Below are 22279 nucleotides of genomic sequence, written 5' to 3' on the forward strand. Positions count from 1 at the left end.
AAACATCACATAAAAAGTCTGCTTCACGTCTGCTGCGTCTGTTGCGTTTCTTACCGATCGAAGTCACCGTTTGGACGTTATAATCATCGATCTGGAGCGTTGCGTTGGCACCCGTTCTGGTGAAGCGTACGATGTGGTAGTTGTTATCGTTCACCTTTACCGCGACCTCACCTAGCGGTAGATCCTGCGTACCGACGTTGTACACCGTAAACACGTTTCCCTCGACCTGTTTGAAATAAAAAGACGAACACGACGAGTGTAAAGTCATGCATGGTTTCACGATCGAGAGCACGCCGATGCTTACGATCTCCATTTCTATGTAGTCCTGGGTGGTGGAGCTTTCGATTCGTAGCAGAACTGCGTCCGATTTTGTGGTCACGAAACCGAGCGCTATGTTATCTTCCTCCGTATCCGGCTGACGGCCCGGTGGAAAGTTGTACTGTATCAGTCCCTTACTGTTGCTGAACTCGTACGAAATCGATTCTAGAAGTAACCAAATGGGAAAAGAGCATTACATTAGGGCGGTATCCCATCAGAGGTGTTTTCCATCACGTCAAAGTTGACGGCTTTTAATGCAACAGCTTAAATATGCTGTTTGATTATGTGGAGGTTAATCGTTTGATTTTGATGATTTGATTCCGTGAAGGATTACGTGAAGGTTAATAAAATCATTATAAATAGTTTACTATACACGCAAAGCAATCATTAACAGAATATCAACACATTCCTGCCAAAAGAAATTGAAAAATTTAAAGTGCAACGCTGTGGTTTGTTTGCGTAGAATGCCACCGGCGGTTCAGAACCTGCCAGAATCTGTAAAATTTCAAGTTGCTCCTACATCAGCAGCGGTTTACGAGTATTTTTTTTTAAAAAAACACGCGTACAAAATATATAGAAGTGTTGTCACATAAAAATCAAATCGTTTCCATGGTTTCATGGCTATGGAAGGAGCTTAAAATTTAGCGTTTTTTTCGGATCTGTAACAATCTACAGATTGTGGCAGATTCTGCAAGGGCTAAATTTGCAATTTGTTTTGGCATTGCTTTGCGTGGACAGTAAACTTCTTATCATTGTTTGATAAAGTGTCAGGTGCTATTTTTCGTGTATTTTCGATTAACTTTCGAGTAATCTCCTGTAATGCACAGCGAATTTAAGCTTTTGCGCCATAAAACGTCAACTCTGACGTGTTAAAAAAACGTTTTATACGAGGGTGAATCAAATATAAACGAGACTTTTCGTTCTACGGTCACAAAAACGAAGATAGAACGTTCTCGCTTTTTTAGTTGTTGGGTTGTTTGTCAGGAATATTAAAGCACCCTGGATCGCCTCATTGACACTATTAGTGTCCACAGTAATAATTTTGCTGCATGAGGTACCTTCGTCATTTGCGCAACATATTATAATCAAGTTTCTCGCCGTAGAAGGCGTAAAACTGATCGAAATCTTGAGAAGATTGACTGCATATTTCCGGTAAGAGACACTGTTGCGAGCCAGAGTGGTTGCATAGCTTAAAAAATCTGTTTGGGTCGTAATCGTGTTGAAAATGAGAGCCATAACCGCAGACCTCACACCTGCCGAAGAGCGCATAAGATTAGATCCTTTGGACGGCTTACTGAGAATGACTGACGTCGTACAATTAATGCGAACGATTCTTGTAATGTTTTAAGTGAGATCCGACATGCATATCGCCTCTAAATATGGGAATATTGATAAGGAAAGTGGTTCTCTTCATGACAGTGCTCGCCCACAAACACTTGCAGCCACTACTAGGGAAGAAATGGAGCAACTAAGGTTGGAACACCCTCCTTACAGTCCTGACCTGCTACCCTGTGACTTTCATATGTTTATCTCTCTCAAGGAAATTTTGGGAGACAAAAAGTTCAACAATGATACTGACGATGAAACCTCATTTGCGCAATTGGCTGCAAACACGACCAACATCTTTCTACGAGAAATATATTAAAAAGCTGCCTATCCGCTGGGAAAAATGTGTTTCGGAATCAGGAGATTATGTAGAAAAAATGTAGAAAAATACTTTTTGTGCGTTTAAACCAAAAATAAATTTGCTAAAATAAAGTCTCGTTGATATATGATTCACCCTCGTATGAAAGCAACTCTAAAGCTCTTTCCAAAAGTTCCATGGAAACGTTGCGATTTTTACGTGTGAACACATCCATATATGTTGACGTGTTACAAACCAATTTTTAACCGAGCTGAGCGTTTTTTCGCCACAAAAAACTCCATAAAAATGCCTCTGGTTTTAAAAATGAAAGAGGTGAAACTACCGCTCATCACTTACCATCGTAGCACGTCGGCCCAGTGAAGGAAGTCATATCGCACTCGCAAGCATAAGCGTTCCACTGCTGCACGCAGATACCGCGGTTTGCGCACGCATTCTGGCTACACTTGGTAGGTCCTTCGCAGCCCGACACCACCAGCGAACTCGGTACGACCGCATCCTCCGTTAGGCTCGGCGAAGTGTCGGCCAGATCGACCGAAGCAATGCATCCTTCGAACCCGGACCGGGATGCAATGCTCGAGGGAAGCCGCGTGTACATATCCTTGAACACACCGCCAACGTACAGGATGCCTTCGAGCTCCAGGTGCATATTATTACCGCTCGCCGTGTAGATCTCGATCGATTCGTCGACTGCGAGCGTGTGCGTCTTGGGACCGGGCCGCCGGATACTGACCGAATGCCACCGGTTGTCGTTCATGTGGATGCGGGCCTTATCGCGCAGTGTGATCGCACCATCGCCGAGATCGAACACGTAGTGTATGTGACCATTTACGAGTTCGACCGCCAGGAAATCGGTCCGTTTGCCCCCGTTGAAGAACAGCAATCCATTCGGTTCGAGCGTTTTAAAGCGGAAGTCGATAAAGACGGATGAGTAGGCCTTGAGGATCGGAAGGCCGACGTACGAGTGCTTCGAACGGAATGTCGCCGGCAGATACGGTGAACCGGGTGGTGAGTTAACGAAACGTGCCGTCAGCTTGAACGTGGTCGTTGGCAGCGAGGACAGCTCAGGGCCGAGCGTTTTCACCAGATCGATGTAGCTGTTGAAGGAAATGCACGAATTGAGAGCATGGTTGAAATTAATCTTCTCTGGATTGATTCCAGATTCCAGCCCTGGGAACCATCTCTACTGACCGGTGTCCATTGTACACGAAACCCTGCAGCTGTCCGACGAAGTTGGGCATGGCGGCCGTCATCTGGATCTCTTCCTCGGCGTGGAACAACCCACCCAGGTGGATCGATTTCACCTCCAGCGTACTGTGGCGTCCCAGGATGGCCTCGGCTGTTGGTACGGCGCGATGATAGGGCAGGAAGAGAAGAGAAAGAGCGTGGAGGGGAAAGAAGAAACAAAAAAAGGCGACATCCAGTGTCAATGACATCCAATGGCTCCGCACAGACTCCCGGGAACCCCGGGGGAATTTGCTCCAGGGACGCTAACATAGCTAAATAGATTCGTTCCCTGGAACTACGTGTAACATGTCCATAAAGTGATTGGCAAAAGGGGAAGGGCGGATCGGGCATGGGGTTTAAGCGGTTTAATATTTCTGTTTTTTTTTTTTTTGTTTTTTTTTGTTTGGTTTCGGTTTGCTGATTGCTTATTGTTGCTCTTGGGATATTAAAAGGAAGGGGGTGGTTGTTGTTGTTGAAGTAAGGAACTCGGATTAGAGGCGGGCGTGGACATGTTGCTGGACTCAACTAGGTGGTGTTGGTGGGGATCATAACAGACAGACAGGCAAAAAGGCATTCAAAACGCAAAATCCAACGGAACGAAATACAAAAACAAAAAAATATATGGAACATCGAACCTAAACATCGTACTCGTACCAGGCAGGGCATGGTGGTTGGTGAGACTAGGATGCACGTGGTTGCAATTGCAAGGGGGGGGGCAAAGGGAATGGGGGCAGAGGGAGCGGCAGATTCATTTGCTTTGGCTTTTGGTTTTCGATTAATTTGCGTTCCCTAAGGGAAAAGCGAACGATTGGTTGCTGGACGGAATGGTTGCTGCTAGTGAAAAAGGGGAGATGCTGAGTCGCTTGAGAAAAAGGGCGAGCGTACAGGAATATGCAACGATCGAATCGAATGTAAACAGAAAGTTTGAATCATTTAAAACCGGGAAAAAGTATAAGTTAAAGAATAAGTAAACTCAAAGTAAATAAAAATGTATCGTAAAAGGGGCGCAACAATGGAAACGGAACAAAATAATACGAATAATTCGAATAGTGAAGTGAATGTAAAACAAACGCCAATAACTCAAGTAATGCAGAGTTAATAAACGAAGTATACAACCAAATGAATGAAGAACCTAGACTGTGGTCGAACGATAATGAAGAAGTGAAAATGAAAACAAAAACCAATGACAACTCGATTGCCAACTCCAGCGTGAACTAAAGACAGCCTACTGTGGACCGTGGAAAGTATGCGGAATGGTTAATGTTCTTCTAACGACTTAACGGCAAGCACACACAAACCTCTAACTAAGGCAAGCAGGTAAATGAATCGGTGTCGACGGATCGAAAATACGTGGAGTTTGGATGTATATATTTATGTCGATATATTTAAGGATCGATGAAAAAAAAACTTTCAATAACGAGTGCACGATTTCGGTTCGATAATGAGTGGCTGGTTCCGGACCGGTGGTGGTTGGTTCGTTGGCGCCGGACCAACACGCTAATAATCCGATCAAGCTTTAAGGCACTAAGTGGGTGGTGGGCATACGCATATTGCACAGGTGTGAGTGAGTGCGGAGATGCCACGATAGAACAGCCACGAATCTTAACTGCTTCATTTCGCACTAACTAACGAAGGGTGTGGGCGTGTGTGTGTGTGTGTGTGTGTGTGCGTGTCTGTGTGCGTATCTGTGTATTGGTTGGAGTGTGAGTCAATGGATGGATGGATGGATGCGGTTGTATTGTACGGGCAATTTGGCACTGGAACACGTAACACCGTAGAGCTATTTCGAATGCATGGTGAAGATCGAGTGCGTCAAGACGAAGTGAGATGATACGTGGGAGGTGTATGAGAGATGATGATGAAGAAGGACCGAATCGACACAGTGCTGCGGGAGGCGGTGCTGTTAGACTTGCTGACAGACAGGTGGGCACTACTACGTGGGTGGATGTGGGTTGATGCTAGGTGGACTCGGACTATTCACGTCGACATCGACGCGTTCTAATCACGCGTTACTCGCGGGTGTGCGTAGGAAATAGCTCAGGAACAGGGGTTGCGAGTAGGAGTGCGATTTTCTGCTGCTGCACACCGTTTGCGTTGCATAGTACACCGGGGACACAACGAGCGCTATGGGTTTGGGTGTTTTGGGGGTGCTGCTGGGTGGTGCTGCGGTGAACACAGAGACGCATATGGATATGGGTGGCGTAACGGTTTAGATAGACAACGCTAGATACGATATGTGAACACGGATAGCTTTCTTGGTGGCACCTTGCTCACTAGATACGCAGCAGCAGTATTAATTCAACTTATGCTGAGACATAAGATGTGGAATGGCGAGAGGGGGAAAAACCATAACAGCATAACCATAACAGTGCACTTGCGGTGTACAAGACCAGAGCATTCGCATTCACTGTAGAGGTTCATACGAGGCGCATACAATAGCTCGCGCGAGTGTCACCGAACATGACGTACGAGAACTAAATGACAAAAGCACTAACTAAAGCACACCCGATGGTAAATGCTTATAGAAGGCGAACGAAAGATTGAAACAAAGATTGAAAACAGAACACCGGAACAACGGAATGTTGCAATCCCAAAACGAAAAGGTATCAGGAGCAAGACACGACTAGCAGTGGTGCAAAGTGGTGATTGCCATTTTGAGGTGATGTAGTGTGTGGTTCATGTGTGTGTGTGTGTGTTTCCGGAGGCGTTTTCCGGATACGAGCCAGGGACCCGGTTCTTCCTGTTGAGTATGTTCGATTGTGTGGGCAAAGTTCATGACAGCATTCACGAAAGGTGGCGCTTCAGTGCGTCCAAAACATCTCCTCAATTCAATGTAAGGTTCGGTCAACGCACTTCGCCAACGGGGATCGGTAAATCGTGCAGCAAGTGGTAGCAAGTGATTAGAAGATGAGTTTGGGGAAGCATGAATAGCATGCAGTTTGAGCTGTGGAGCCGAATTGTGTGCGCATGCAGCACCAAAACCCATGTCTCTATCTCGGTCGCACGCCAGCATCTTCGGTTTGGTCTGTCTTAGGCAGCTCTGCAGCTTTTGCAACATAACTATTGTGCCGGGGCACAGATGCGGGGATGTATGCACTGCCTGACTGACTGCCAAACCGCTGGCCCTGGCAAGTTTATTCATATATAGAGTAGGGCACACACAACATCAGAACCACATTCGACTAACCAACCGACAAACCAACCGGGCCAGGGTCGGGGCCGGGGGAGCTCTGGCAACGAATGGTCATTAGGCAAACAGACCATCGTCGTGTCGTGTATCTAACGATCGTCGCAGCAACAGCAACACGGAATGGAGCAACATGACCGATGGTGGTTCGTTTTGTTCAAGGAAAAACGTTTGCCTTTGCTTAACTGCATTGAGCATTCCGCCACTCGCATGGGGAGGTGGAAAAATGGGAAAATTAAGAACCCAAAGCCAAAGCTGGGGCACCTAATCTGAACCCTGAGCCCCCGGGTTGGCCCAATTTATCGCCAAGGGAAGGGGGAGCGGCATAGCGCGTTTTAAAGGTCGCCTGTTGCGTGTTCATAATTGGTCCACTTTCCATTGGTCCGTGCTGAATGCCAAATCCCTGTGCCTGTGGTTGGTTGTTTTTCGTCGATCGATCCCGAAACCGCGCCGTGGACCGTGTTTATGCTAATGTTCATGAGCGTTTTGTGTTTAAATTAAGGCTTAAGTGACTATATATGCAAGTGTGTGTGTGTGTGTGTGGCAGTGTGTCCCGTCGATTCGTTCCACTGGCTCTAAAACATCAGCTGCCTCCAAAAACGGACACACAATAAATACGCCGGTACACACCGGAGCCCAATCGAAGGGCGAGTGGCGAGTGCTGGTATTGGATAAATAGAGAGAGGAAAGAGAGGAGAGAAAGAGAAAGATTCAGGAATGCATGCATGGCATATGGTGGTGGTGGTGGTGCAAATACTGGCCTCATCTGGCAATATTAGTTGTACTTAGTTGCATTGGTTTCCCATTAGCAATGCGTGCTTGATGCAAAAAATGCAGAACTGGAATAGAGTAAGACGATGATCACGAACTATAGCGCCTACTGTGCGCCTTTTAAGGGCTTTTATGCTTGTATGGTAGGGAAGTGTCGTGTGTATTGTGTCGGCTCATGGTCGAAAGCCAAAGTGTGCAGAGCTATTGCATTGCAGAACGAAATAACGTTGAAGGCTGAAACGAGCTAGTAAGGCATAGTAAGTACTGGTGAAGGGCGGACGGGCGGGAGAAGGGGCCAAACGACCAACGAGGTATATTGTGCGTGTGCTTGTGGTGGTGGTGGTGGTGGTGGCAGATGGCAGGTGTAGGTTGTGGCAAACATACTTTACGGTTGCTGGTAGATACTTTATCATAATATTTAAGGTTATCATAGGTAATCATAACAATACGTTTTTTTATACTGCTTGGGTAGCAAATACAGATCGAAAAGAAGGTAGGAATAAAGAAAGAAAGTTGGAAAGTAAAACGGAACGAACATAAAAGCAGAAAAAACGGTAAACAAATTTTGGTGCACATAAATTAGCGCCCTGACGTTCGATAATTTTGAACGCGATCGCGTCGTCCTCCGTCGTCTACCGTGTCTCTCTCTATCTCTCTCTCTCGCTCAGTCTATGGGTGTGTGAGTGTGCGGGTGAGTGTCTGTCCTTAGACATCGGTTCACTCTCAACTGATTTGCTCGTTAACGCGAAAACAATTTTTGGGGGAGCGACTCGCGGTCGCGGCTGGTTGCTGTTCTGTTGCTTTTTTTCTTTTGGTTTCGGGCACGTGTTCCACGGTTACACACGTCAACAGCACGTCGTCGCGATTGGTTTTGGTGTGGGGTGTGAGCCAACGAGCCATTATATACAGACGACGCGGGTGTGGACACCCACACCGGGGGAACTGTCAAAGCAGCGGGAACAGAGCAGAGGTTTCATGGCGCGTCGAGATGGCGTGTTGATGATGATGATCCCGGGGATTTATCTCGGGGGTAATCGAGGTGAATGTAGAGACCGCACAAGTGGCAGCGATGTATTCGACTCATCGACTTGATCAAATTTCATGGCAGGGATGTGACAGGCAGGGCGAGAGAGCGATTGAGATGCGACGATGATGATATTAATGTCAAGCAAGGGTTTATGAGCAAAATGAACAAGAAAACAAAAACAATCGAAATCGTATCATGATGTGTGGTAAGTTTTGTCCCAAAAAAGCGTTGTTGGAATAATTGCACTCTGCGCAGTATCGCCAATACCACAAGTGAAGCGCCGAAAAGTAGAAGAAGTAGAAAAAAAGGCCGAATAATGGGATACCATACAGATGATGGAACGCTCTCATTATGTGAAAACAGGAGTCGGATTTCATTACGAATCCTTTGCTTAAACTGAAAAACGGAACACCCGATTCCAGTGGCGGCATGTGCACTGTTCTATGGCTGCTAGGTGGAGCAGCATCCGCATAAATGGAACACTGCATGCAGTCCTCTTCATAGTTCTCACGCTCGCGCTTTATTGAAATTCAATTTGACGATTCTCATGTCCGCAATAACAACAACAACAGTAAAAACGAAAAGCTCACCTCTGGCCAGTGAGCTGACCGGTAACCGGCCGTAAAAATGCAATCCAAAGCGAACGAACCGAACAAAAAAAAAAACGATGGACGATTTTCAATTAAGAACATAAATTGTCGATTGGCAACTGCATCAGGGTTTTGCGCATTTCAGTGGGGAGTAGAGCAATCGCAAAAATGGCGATAATGTGTTGCCACCATCATCGATGACGCGCTGTGGCGCTTGCATGGAAATCATTTGGATTGTTTGTGACTCACTCTAGGCTCTACTACCTATTGCTACCTATAACGCTTGCAAGCGCGAAGGGGAGCGATAACTTGGAAAGGAAAAACAGTGCCATTTGTGGTGGGCTGTTTTGCAGACTGTCTATTAATGGAGAAAACAGATGTTTTACCATTCTGTACGTAACAGTAATTGCCATTACCGTTGTCAGAAACTCATAGCGCCTCCATGAGGTACCAGGCGCCTCCATCGAGTACCAGGCGCCTCCATTGTAAGCTTCGTGAAGCTTAATACGATTTTGGGCTGTTCCACGTATGTTCTCAATTAAGTAAAGCGACAGCAGCTTCCCACACTATTTTTTTAACCCCGTTTTAAGCGCCTGGTGTGCATTCACATAGAGACCATGATGTGTTTATTGTTCCCGTCCAGATCAATTTGGTGAGCGGTTAACACAAGGGAGCAAGTTGTTCGCCAGCCTTCATTCCACCTGCATTTATCCCGCAGGAATCATGTATCACACACAAAAGCGATTCATGTGGTGACCGCCCCCAAAAGTCATTAATTTTATTGAAATTTCATCGCATTCATCGCAGTCCCGGGACGAACGGGACGGGAGTTCGTCAAGCGCCCAACCGTAATATCCCGTGTGAGTGTTGCTGAGTGAGCGAACCAAGCAAATCGGCATTCCCAGCAGTACTGCATTATGCATTCGCGCTGGTGCTGGCATCTGCGCACAGACCGAGAACGCGTGCATGCATGGTGACGGCGAGCGCCGCATACATGTTTCACGATTATCGGCCTTGTAATGGGGGAGGGCCTCCAGAATTACGATGCACTTCATGGCGTGGCATACGGATTGCAACTGTAATGACACCGTGACGCCGCTACTACTACTACTACTGCTGGCAGTGCAACCGTTCTATCTGAAGTCAACATCGAAAGATAGTATCTCGTTATTATGGCACTCGATGGTGAATGTACTCGCAGCGTGCCCATCCCATCGAGTGCTAGTAGTGCGTTTTACATTGTCGTGATTTGTCGGTCGGACCGTAATGGCTCCGGCAACGTTACCGACTGTTCCACGATAATGTGGTCCTGATGTTTGTACTACAAATGGCTGGTCACTAGAGACATTTGAGAGAGGGCTCACTCAATGTGACACAAAATCACGCTACTCAACTCATGTTCTGAATTGAATGCTGCACGTTCGATTGAGCAAGCTTTCATTAGTTCCACCTGTTTGAACGGAATTCTCTTGCAACAAGTTTCAATGTGACACAATTATCGTTTAATTGAATACGATTGTGAACCATTTCTGGTTTAACGGCTTCACCATCGGAATTCAATTCCAACATCCATGCTGCTGCTGCTGCTGCTGCTGCTGCTACTGACCATGGAGAATTCACGGTTGTCGCCCCGCTTCGGGATTATTCCCTGATTCACCGCAATCTATAATATAATAAATGGGCCCCGTTTGTGGTCGATGGTATGGCTACAGTGCGCTCCACAGCCATAGCCTGAAAAATATGGATTTATGCGGAGCAAAACGATCAGCATTCACTACTACAAGTCTGCATTCCAGCAAGGCAGCATAAGCTCTGGACGAGATTGAAGGTTATAGATTTATTCGGATTGCTTTTACATGAAACCCATTTTGAACCAAATGGGCACCGAAATGGGCAATAGCCCGGTCTTAGCCCTCAGCCTCTGTTGTGGCGTTCACTGTTGAGGAAACTATTTTTATTACAAACCACTAGCACTGAAAGCTGAAAACAGCCAACCCCACCCAGACCGATAGCGGCCGACAACAGGTCAAACAGGGGTTTAATTAATTTGAATGTCAACCAGAATCTGTGCCGGAGTCGGTATGCCCACCGTGTACCTTTACGGCATAATAACACATATAGCAGCAGGTTTTCGGTATGTCAAGATAAGACGTTCCATAGCGAGCGTAGTACAGGGTGTGGAGGAGGCCCGATGGCTGCAGGTACGATGGGTGTTACGTAAGCTATGTGCCAAGGTTTGGAATTTTGCTTGCTGATGCCTTCACTGGGTTGCTTGTCGGTAGCATTCACGTAACCCTTCAGCTGCTGGCAAAAGGATCACCTGCCATTTCTGGGAGGGAGCGAAAGGGATCCCCGTGAGGGTTGTGCTTTGAAGATTAACCTTTAAGATGCGTTCCAGGGGACGCAGAGGCGGGGGTTTTTGGTGGATGGTGGTAACACAACGCCTCTTCTTTTTCGCTCAATCGTTTCGCTCATTCAGATACAGGCAATCCATTTTGGCGGTGGCTGTCAGTGTGTAACAATATAACTTCAAAATGCGCAAACCACATGTTTAAGTAAACAGCGTCCAACCAACAAAGCAACAAAGTAGACTGTGATCCGTCGGGCCCGCTTTTGGAAGCCGTTCGTTTTGATCATCAATGTTGTTTAAATTTACCTTAAAATTATCAAACGTTTGTTAAACATACTGTAGCCATACTGTATTGTACTGCCTGTAGCATAAGAACACCGTGCCAGGGATATGAAGTATCACTTGATGATAAGTTATGTCAAATGGTTCTTAAAATTTATCTATAATTTTTTTCTATTAATTTTAATAAAAAGTCAGTAAGTAAAGCTCAAACTGCAATTTTTTCAATTGTTTCAAAGGCTGTGTTTGTGTGTTTGTGTTAAAGCCACAGAAATCATTTTTCAAAAAAAAATTACAGGCTCGACTTCCTGAGCCATTTTATTCCTAATCTCCATTTGCTTCTAATCTCCATCACAAAAGACATTTATATCTTTTAGTTGATAGAAATTATTCACCATTGTAAAGCTCTACTGGGCTCATACCTGACGACATTACCACACCAACGAAATAAGGTACTGAGACACAGCAAATTTGTAGTACATTCTCTCTGAATAAAAAGTACTGCCATTTATGAAAACCAATCCCTCAAAACATCTTAAACGAAATCATCATCTAAATAAGTTTAAAATATACCTAACTAAGAAACTATCGTTAAAATAAAGTGCGACTTGGAAAAATATTTGCTTAGTGTTACACTCGATTTGATGTAGAAAAGAGAACATGTCCTGTTTGTGAATGCAGCGCATTGAACCATGAAATATGAGGATTTTAAAAAATTGTTTGAATTATCTTTCGTTCAAAATCTTGCCTCCAGGGATCCAAAAAATAATTCTATAGCCGTGGCCACACGGGGCGAAAACTCTAGCGCAAACGAAAAAATTAATGCCAAAACGGTTTCGCTTAACCCTTACACGCTGTCAAACTTTTATACGTCCGCGGACTTTTTCGCTGAACCCTTGACGCTATCGAACGCTTTATTTACGAAAATGTAGGTTCTTTTCGTATTGTTTTTGCATTTGTAATATAAATATAACAGCAACAGCAACAAAATCGTTAAAAACTGCGAAATTTATTCGGAAATCAACTTCAGCGGCCAAAACACAGATGAAAACAATACGTTTGACATTTCGGCATAAATTTTCGGGTTTTTACCCCTGCCACACGAAGCGAAAACATTTTGGCATTAATGTGCAAATTTGCGCGCAAATTTTCGCCCCGTGTGGCCACGGCTTATGCAACATGTATCTTCTGGGGTAGCCGAGTTCCAACAACTATATTGGCTGCCCGGTTGCCAGACACTTCTATAATACTCTGCATCTCAAGAGGTTTACATCCAAGCTATTAATTCTAAATATGTTTTGGAATCATTCGGAAAATGGCTGCGGGCGGCAGTTATCACTTTTGCATCTTTGTCCAAACAGTAGCTTTTGTTTCATTGACCCAACTATGCACATGGCAACAATTTCTTTATTGTAGTTTTTAAGAGTCTTTGATGTTTCAAAAAATCATATTGATCTGATGTAAACGAAATCAAATTCCTTGTTAACCACTTATTCTCAAAGTGAACAGAAATCCTAACCTTTTGCAATAAAGTTATCATGACGACTATACAAAGGGGAATTATATCTTTCATCTTACCACCCTGTGGGGGTTAGCAGTCTACCATCACCTTAACTTTACGTCGGCAAATCATGGCCACATATACACGGGATACCAATTTCATTAGTCAAAATGTATTAAAGAGCGTCTCTAACCTTCAAAGCTTCAGCACTCCCCAGACGGTTTTACGGTTCGTTAGACTAACTGAATCGTTGAGCTTTCGTATAACCCATCTTCCCCTCCCCAAAAAGAAGCGCCCCGTAAGATTGCGCCAATGGGTTTGATGAATGGAAAACAAAAACCAAAATCTGTAACATGAAACGTGGAAAAGGATAATCCGAACACGATGCTATGATGAAGTTATCATGGCCTTTCAATGATAGATAGAGAGTGAGGGAGTGAGGTGACGTGAGGTGGATGAGAAGAACCAAAGCTAATTGAAAACATAACGCGATGGGAGTGTGTGTGTGTGTGTGAGTGTATTGGGAGCAACATCGGGACGTGGAGGGAAGGTGGTACATTGTGTGTTTTGGTTCGGTTCGGTGATGGTCGCTCAATCGATGGGGAAAAATATTTCATACTGTCGAAGGATACAGGCGATACGGGTATTGGTGATCACGTTGGCTATGGTGTTTGGTTTCCAGGGATTCAAGACAGATCTTTTTCAATTCGGGAGACAGGGCTGTTTGTGTGTGTGTGTATATGTGGATGTGTGCAATGGAATGTATGCTTATCATTCTTCTACTTCTGGTTTACGAAGGGAGTGTAAGAAAGGGGAAGGCGTTCCAATCGCTTCCGATTAATGCTACGCTCGAACCGAAACCACTTTCTATCGAGAAAGGGACGTTGCGTTTGCTGCGTTTGAAAAGGGTCCGTTATTTCAGGCAATCCGGTCGCCAACGTAGCAACCGGTTGCAACTTCCAGCATAGTTAAACCGAGCCGAAAGAGACGGTTTGAGGGGGAAAAGGGAGCCAGTGCAGGGGCAGGGGCAGGGGCAGGGGGCTCATTGCGCGTTCGTTGCTTCTCTCGTTAGTGGATCGTTTTTTTTGTGGTAGTTGTTGATTTCTGGGGCCGCGAAACGGTTTTTTTTTGTTTTCTGTTTTTGTTTTTGGGGCCTTTTTTTCGATTCATCCGATTGCGATTTCATCATCGGTTCAACAGTTTTCGATTCGTCTCAATTCAGAAAAGAGAAACGACACGTCACGACACGTAATAGGGCAAAAAAGTAATGGTGCTGTTGATACATACATAACATACCCCTGACGGGCTGTGTCCCGTCAACTTGCAGCCGCAGATTCGACGCACGTCGCGAAAACCTCACCGTGTGCCAGTTGTTATCGTTCAGGACACCCTGGCCGGCGAGCAAGTTCTGCAACGAGAAGCAAACGATGGCCGAACGGCGGTAGGTCAAGCGCCAGGTCAGAAAGATTTGAGAATAAGGCGGCATAAGAAAAGAAGCAAGACCGGGCAGAGACCTTTTCACGATCGCCAAGCCGTACGTTGGCCCGTACACGGCCAGCCACCAGCCCGATCTCGAGCCGATCCGACGAGCTGGATTCCGCGCTAGTCAGCAACAGTAAACCGGCCGGTCGCGATGTCTTGAAGCGGATCACCAGTTCCTCCGTTTGCGTTCGGCTGCCCAGATTGCCCCCGATCCAGATGGCCATGTGTTGGGATCCGTTGAAGGCCAGGGTGGCCGATTCACGGCCACACGTCGGTCCGGTGAACAGCGTGGCCGAGCAGTCACACAGCGGCCGGTTCCAACCTTCCGTGCATTGGCCTCCGTTCTGGCAGGGTGACACCTGGCCACCGCACTGGTTCGCGATCACGTGACACGACGGTTTGATTGCTCCTGTGGGGCGGGAAAGAAGACGAAAACCGAGGGGGAATTTAATAACTAGACTCAACGGTGGTAGAAGAAGCAGATGAGGAAACCTTTAGATCTCTGACCTCTGGCCTCTGAAATAAATACACTTCATGATGAAATTAATCTTCAAGCAATTTGAATCGTTTCGAAATAAAACATTTGGGATAACTTTCCCAATTGAGGAAAAGGTCATAACTTTCATTAGATGTCTTCACAGATCATATTGCAGCATTAAAAATAATGCTTAAGTTATGATAGTTCATGAGACAAACTTTGTTAAATGGAAGGTCCATAATAAAATTCTATAATAGTGACAATAGTGTACCATTAATAATATAGAATAGATTCATAAAGGATTCTTAAAATATGAATTGTGAACCATCATGTACCGAAATAAGTTGCTAAAATTCATTCATATCGACGAGCGAAACGAAACTAAATCTGTTAACGGATCTGAAGAAATTCAAAAACAAATTGTGCTTTAGCTATTCTATCTAATGTTTTGGTATTAATTTGAAGGAAAAAGTTCAATTTAATGGAACTTAGGTGCATATTCTCTTGATACGACTAGATAAAGGTACGTCATTAGGTTAAATAGTTAAGATATGTAAAAAGCATTTTACTTGTTTGATAATGAAGGGCAATTATATTGCGGAAATATTGAAGCGATCTTCATATACAATCTGAAAAGCATTTCCATTGGAAGCATTTCCGAAGTCCACGATAATTTCATCGATTATCATCGACTCGCCAAAACTGTTCGAATGTAAAGATTAGATTTCTTTCATATATTATATTCGTTACGTTATGAAATTCAAAATACACTCGTTGCTGAAATGGTACTGTACTGTTAGTCATAACAGCGAGAAGGGTAGATGTAGGCTATTGGAGCAAGATGAACATATAAAAGGGTGCATAATGCTTTTGTTTCATGCTGCATTTCTAGTCTAGCATAAGTGTATTCTAGTTCGAAAATTCACGCCAGACACACCACAAACCATCATCTCGTGCCCTCATCATCAGGCATGTGAATGTCTTTTGCTGTTTCACTTAACGTTCGATTACGTCGATCGGGATCGATAAATACCATCAACGCTGGCTGGCTGGCCCGTCGAAAACCACTTACCTGAGTCCTGCTGGCGGGCGATGTGCGCTATGTCGACCGGTTTGCCGGACAGCGTTAGATCACGCAGGCACCCGACGAACCCTTGGCGCAACGTCGCCGTCCAGATGGCCGGCGGTATGAAGATTTCGGCGTACGGTGGCCCAATGCCCCCGATGTACATCGGGCTGTCGAGCTGCATCTGCGTGGCATCGCCCGGTGTCCGGAAATCGTTCCACTGCCCATCGACACCGACCTTACCCTCGCGGCCACTCCGGCGCACCGACAGCTCATGCCAGACACCATCGTCGACACGCCGTCTCGATGCACGCACCTTCACCGCTCCCGTACCCAGATCCATGTGGATGTAGATGTGTCCGTTCAGTAGCTCCACCGCGAAGAAGTTACTCTGCGAAAGAGAACGCGACGCTTGCGGGTGAGTGAAAGTGGCCCATTCTCGGCTGGTTCCGGCACACCGTCCACTTGGGACACACATACACACACGGTGCTACTCACCTTTGGCACCCGGGTCATCGTGTTGAGGATGATTAATCCGTTCGGTTCGTTTGTGCGGAACTTAAACGACAGAATGCCCTGCTTCGATGCGTCCCACGGGGGCAACAGCTAAAGTGTCATGGATGCAAAGGAGAGAAGAACAAGAAGAAGGAGGCAAATTAGATTTGCATCAAACACACACACACACAGTCGCATGAAGTGGGTCACGACCGGCAACAGCAACAACAACAACAACAACACCAGCCAAGAACCGGATTGGGGACCGACCGTCCAAGCGACCGACCGTCCAAGCGACCGACGCCGAGACGCCGAGCGCGCGCTCTCAGGGTTGGGAATAAGCGAAGTAATTAAATTTAAATATAATGAAGTGTATCTTCCCGGCCCTAAACCTCTTGCAGTGAGAGAGAGAGAGGGAGAGAAGGGGGTGGCGAGCGATTTGGCAAGCTTCCCCATCCCTTCCGTGGCTCCCTTCGGCCGAACCCATCTACCTAATGTCGACGACCGTAACCGTAACGAAGACCGTAATTAATAGTAACCAGGACCATTTGCTGTGACAGAGAGCGAGCCGCTCGCGGCTATTTCAGGCCACGCGCGCGGCCACCACGACAATGAGATCCTTTCGCGGTGATGCGTACCTTCTCCTTCTTCTTTTTCATCTGTTTTTTTTTGTAACTCGATTCCCTTATCACGACTCCCCCCGGAAAGACGGCCAAGGAAGGTTTGGTTCTCCAAGGAGAGATTGAGCACCGGAGCAGCGCCCTTTGTAACCGATTTAATGGTCCGACTGAGGAGGAAGTGGCCGCCTGGCCGGGGCCACTGGAGTTGGTGTGTCCAACTGCAAACCACAAAACCCTCGCCTGGCCTGGCCTGGCCTGGCTGGCCATCCCTCGAGCCTCGACTGCATTAGAAATTCAAATTCGCTCGGGAAAATTTGTGGCCTCCCTCTCTCTCTCTGATCGTTTCTCTTTTGTTCGGGTTGCGTAAAATCGGTTCCTTCCGCACTCCCCGGCCTCCTATGTGGTGTGTTCGCGGCGCCATTGCTAAATGCTGCTGCGCTCTCGCACTAAGCAGGCTTTGCAGGCATCAAGCAGGCCATGGTGGTGGATGGGGGATCGTCGCTCGTCGTCGTCGTCGCCCCATTCGTTTCGCTGTTAATTATTCATTTTTAATAAAACTTTTAAGGACTCCCCCTCTCATCCGTTCTTCTTGCTCTGCCAACTGTCGCTTCTCACGCCCATGGTCCGAGTCCGAGACTGACCGGCCTCATGATGGACTCCGGGTTCACTCGGAACTAGGACGTTTGCGTTCGAATGTTACACAACAGCATCCGCCGGTGCGAACCTGGTATGACTGGCTTGGCTTGGCAGTGAGAGCGGAGCCTAGAATTATGCGACACACTCGCTCGGCCACCACTACCACCGATGTTGCTGCATTGGAGTGGCGAATGCAACGACGACACCGTCGACAGTGACGCCGGGGATCCAACCGGTGTGCTGGGTATGTCCGGAATCAACCGCAGTGGTCGCGTGTGCAATGTTGTTCGTTTGCCTTGCGCAATGTGCCAGAACCGGACTCCGAGATTGCTTCATCCAGCAGCCAGCAACCTCCCCCCCCCCCCCCACCCATAACAAGGAGCTTCCGTTGCGAAGGTTCTTCTTCCGGTTCCGGGGTTTCCGCGGAAGTGAACGCGTAAGCCGGAAGGTCGCCCCGGAGAAAGACTCCCCAAATGGGTGGAAGGGCAGCGCAGCGCAGCGAAGGCGAAGGGAAGAAGGTTAATTTATTTATTTATTAAAATGTACAGCCAGCAATTAGCATGAATTATGAAGCTGGACACCCCATTCCGTCCGGTTCTTCGGGGTTTTGTTTTGGTTACGCTTGTTTCGCGTTCCTGCATGTGCCCTTGTTTCGTGTTCCGAGTTCCGTGTTCGACCTGGCCATACTGACACTGAACACTGGCAGTGGCAATGGCACTACAACAACAACAACAACAACAACGACCTTCACCGGCCATGCCGCCCATCCAGGTCGTTTGTCATTTCGTTCTGCATGGCACCGGGTCTGGTTTTTCCGGAGTGGGATGGTGGGAGATGGGGGGGAGTCGCCTGACTGGTGCGTGTGACTGATGAGGGCCGGCCAACAAGGCCCAAGTTGGATTGTGTCAGTTGGACACGGTTTTGTGCTTCGTAGTACATGACACTTCGTCATCCGTCATCCGGCGAGATCCACCATCAGCGATGATGATGATGATGATGGAGAAGGAGGAAACCTAGATTGGAAAATGAAAGCGGAAAATGTATCCCGGATCCCCGCAAAACCGAACCGAACCGGAAGCACTGGATTGAAGCACGCTTCGAGTTTGAGCGAAACCTTCATTACGAATGTAATCCGCTACCAGAACCCAGTTTGACCGATCTGTTTGCGTGTGTGTGTGTGTGTGGGGTGTGTTTGACATTTCATCTCCCTTCGCCTCGTACTCTGCGGTTGGAACGTTTGATATCCGAACGAAATGGCCAGAAATCCCCGTTTTGTTTGGTGTGGTTTTACCAACCACCCAGCGCACAAGCAGTTGACATTCGAGATTTCCCAAGCGTTCCTCGCCCGCCCGGAAACGTGACCCGTTCGTGTGGTGTTAGTTCTAAGATACTCCTTCCTATCCTCCTCCTCCTCCTTTTCGTAAGGTCCTCGTGGTGGAAGTGGAAGTTGTTTTGGGCCACCCGGGTGGCACCGGGTGTTCTCGGGAAGTCATTTAACTGTCTCGGCTAGAACTGCTTGCGTCCGGGAGTTGCTGCGGTCAATGGTTGCTGTGTGCGGTAGTTATAGCCACTGAGCCACCGAATCAACTGAGATGATTGTACAAAGTTTTCCAAAGCAAGCGCTGCTCCCCTTTGGGCCAACCGATTGTACACCATTATTTTGCGTGGTTCGTGGCAGAGTAGAGAAGAGAGAGAGAGAGAGAAAGAGAAAGAGAGAGAGAAACCGCGGAACCGAGGAAGGCTTATTGTGTTCGCAGCGGCAGCGGCATTGTATCATTATAATGGCTCAAGCCGGAGGGCTGACGCCATGGTTGATGATGAACAAGCAACCAGTGTATACCGCGCTCGGTGTGGTGTATGCGGTGAGCGTATTATTGTGCTCCATCTAGTAGCCATCTGCTAGCAGCTTCATGCTTCAAAGGAAACCGAAAAACTGATTACACCACCACCAGCGGGTCACCGCGGTACCGGCGTCTTGCGTACGCGGGCAGCTAATGAGCTCCCATGCTCCTGCCACTGGCAGGGCATGACTGCGGTTCCGAAATAAGGGTGGAAAAAAAAGAAGCCCAGGTTGAAATTAACCTCTAACGTGTCCTAACGGTCTTACCGGAGTGATGCTCCGTTATTTGTCCGCTTAACACTGCACGTCTTTAGCAGAAGAATAATGGCCACAAAGACCCCAAATAACTCACAACGCAACACACACACACACTCACACACGCGAGCGCGCGTAAACCGCCAACTAAGATCCTTGGAAGCGAACTGTCGGTGGAGTAGAGTAGGGAGTCCAACCTCCGATGTGAATTATATCCGTATTTCAGTGGGCACAATGTGTCAGCGGCAAACGCACAACAATTCACTCTCACAAATACCGGTACGCGAGGGGAGTTTTGTGTTCCGGACCGATTGTTTGCTTTCCGCTTTCCGTTTAGACCTCCTGTTGTGGTTGCGAGAAGTCGGTTCCAAACTGTGATAAGAAAGGCAAGAAATGGTCTCTGCTTTCTGCACTTTATCCGGTTGGTCACACTGACACACACACACACACCAATCCTAACCGGAATGCAGGTTGATGCGCGATAAATCAGCATACCCAGTGCAACATTGTGATGCAGTTCCGTAGGTAGGGGACACACATACACCAACTTTCTTGCCCCCCGTTTTTAGGGAAACTGAACTAAAGCAACTGGACTGGAACTCCCGTTGCGTCGCCTGCTGCGATCCGTTGGGGGAATAGTGGTGGCAGAGACGAGCTTCATGTGCTGTGATGGCAATTTCCGGTACGGAGATAAGATGTCATGTAGTGATACGAAACGGAGAGTGGTGTAGAGAGGGTGTGGGAATTCACTAATCATTTCCTGTTTGCCAGCAGCAGTTAGATGCAGAATATGCCAACAAAGTACCAACCGTTCGTGGTGGTTCGTGGTCGTCACCGACACACGGGATCCATCGCCTTCTGCGATGTAGATGGTCAACCCTTGCGCTCGACATTGTTGTATTGCACATCCTGCCGGATGCACACGGCGTGCAACAACAGCACACACATAGACACATCTTGAGATCATCATGAACACGGAACGCAAATATCTTTTGCGGCCATCTTGGTAACCTTATCATTTCTGTGGTACATTCGTCCACGAGTGATGCTGATTGCTGGAGACAACATTAAAGACAAAATGTTGCGCTCACCGTGCGCCACTTTAAAACGCAAAACGCCCGGGAATTGGTCAACGCGGTGCGGTGTGCATGGGGACCGATGATACCAGACCCGTCGTGACACCGGGACCGGGTGGTCTCTTCCCGTCTCTCGGATGGTCCGGATGCTATGAAATTGAATAGTTTCTTCCGCATAAAATCTACATAAAACAACGGACACGATTCGCTGCGGTTAGCGGAACGTGTGAAAACGTACACCCGTTGCGTGGCAAAGGCCGGTCCCTCCCCCTCCCCCGTGGCCTGGAACTGGGACTGGGCTCTGGAACGGATCAAGTTTCTCGTTTCTTCTTCCTCTTCTTGAACCAAACTTTGGCCCAATGCCTTGCGCTTGTGACGGTGCGGTTGCAGAGCAGAGAGATGGTTTCTTCACGCCGGAAAAGTTTCGCTGCCACTTCTACTACGACTACTGCTACCGACTGCTACTACTACTACTACTACGGGTTCACGCTTAAGGTCTGGTCGCGAACAGCACGGAACCCGCGGCGAAGCAAGCATCCGTGAAGCGGAATGATTCATTTAAAGTTAATCAACCGGATGCAGCCTAGCCAAAACATGACTTTGTGTAGCGACCGACGGTGGTCCCGGAGGCTACGGGGGAGTGTTGTCGCAGTTGCAAGTCTCTTCCTCGGCACCTTCTCTCTCTCTCTTTCTCTCTGCGGCCAACCATTACTTACCAGATAGGATTCGCGGGTTGTGAAGGTCACCGGATCCTGCGGATCACCGGAAGGGCAGGTGTAGTCGACGCGACCGGCCACCTGTATCAGCTTCGAACCGGTGCGTGCCAAGTCGATCAGATTCAGGCGTAACGTATCGGCCGAAAACTCAACCTGGGAGGATGAACAAAAACAATGTCGGAATGTCATCGGTTATCGGGCAAAGTCGCGCAGTCAGGGATTTACTACTTACCTTCCGGAGGCAACCGACAAAGTTGTTGTGGACACGAGCGCCCAGAAGGGCCCGTGGGTTAACGGCACCACCGACGTACACCCGGGATGACGAGAGCATCGTGAACTTGCCGGCAATGTGCGAATGGTCGGTGTACACATCGTCGACCACGGCCACCAGCTGGAAAGGAGCGGGGGAACAGATGAGTAAGTAGCTCCGAAGTGATGCCAAGTGATGTCCGTGTGTTCTCTGCATCGGTACACCGTTGGACAGATGTTTCTAACCCCTTTTTTCGGACAGTATAGCATGCCTCTCTCTCTCTCTCTCTATCCTGCTCGCCCCGATGTCTCAACTAAACAAAAGGTCTTTTGACGACGACGACGACGGCGGCAGGTCCGGTGCCGGCATCTTTTTGTTGGGATCGGAATCGGTTACCGACCGGCTTCGGGGGAAAAAGGAACATAAACTTTCTTCTAAAGTATTCCCCCCTTTTTAAGTTCCCATCGTATATA

The 22279-nt window shown here is 47.4% G+C and overlaps 2 protein-coding genes across 11 annotated transcripts in view; one reads left to right on the forward strand and one right to left on the reverse strand.

The window, feature by feature from the left end:
• The window catches only part of LOC125948283 (transcription initiation factor TFIID subunit 1-like), a 294308-nt gene that overhangs the window by 94919 nt on the left and 177110 nt on the right, over positions 1-22279 (forward strand). The gene's annotated exons all lie outside the window — the stretch shown is intronic.
• LOC125948284 (neurexin-3b) overlaps positions 1-22279 on the reverse strand; it is a 100864-nt gene that overhangs the window by 7952 nt on the left and 70633 nt on the right. For 7 of the 8 annotated variants that reach the window (XM_049674215.1, XM_049674214.1, XM_049674211.1 and 4 more), the window contains 10 exons: positions 21789-21947; positions 21557-21709; positions 16417-16524; positions 15925-16309; positions 14407-14783; positions 14180-14300; positions 3152-3299; positions 2300-3057; positions 305-483; positions 55-226 (listed from right to left, as the gene is read on the reverse strand). In XM_049674215.1, the coding sequence (XP_049530172.1) occupies positions 55-226; positions 305-483; positions 2300-3057; positions 3152-3299; positions 14180-14300; positions 14407-14783; positions 15925-16309; positions 16417-16524; positions 21557-21709; positions 21789-21947 (2560 nt within the window). The remainder of the gene's footprint in view (positions 1-54; positions 227-304; positions 484-2299; positions 3058-3151; positions 3300-14179; positions 14301-14406; positions 14784-15924; positions 16310-16416; positions 16525-21556; positions 21710-21788; positions 21948-22279) is intronic. The other variant, XM_049674209.1, reaches the window with a different exon arrangement.

The sequence above is a fragment of the Anopheles darlingi genome, chromosome 2 (assembly GCF_943734745.1).
Source record: "Anopheles darlingi chromosome 2, idAnoDarlMG_H_01, whole genome shotgun sequence".
In the NCBI taxonomy this organism is placed as follows: domain Eukaryota; kingdom Metazoa; phylum Arthropoda; class Insecta; order Diptera; family Culicidae; genus Anopheles; species Anopheles darlingi.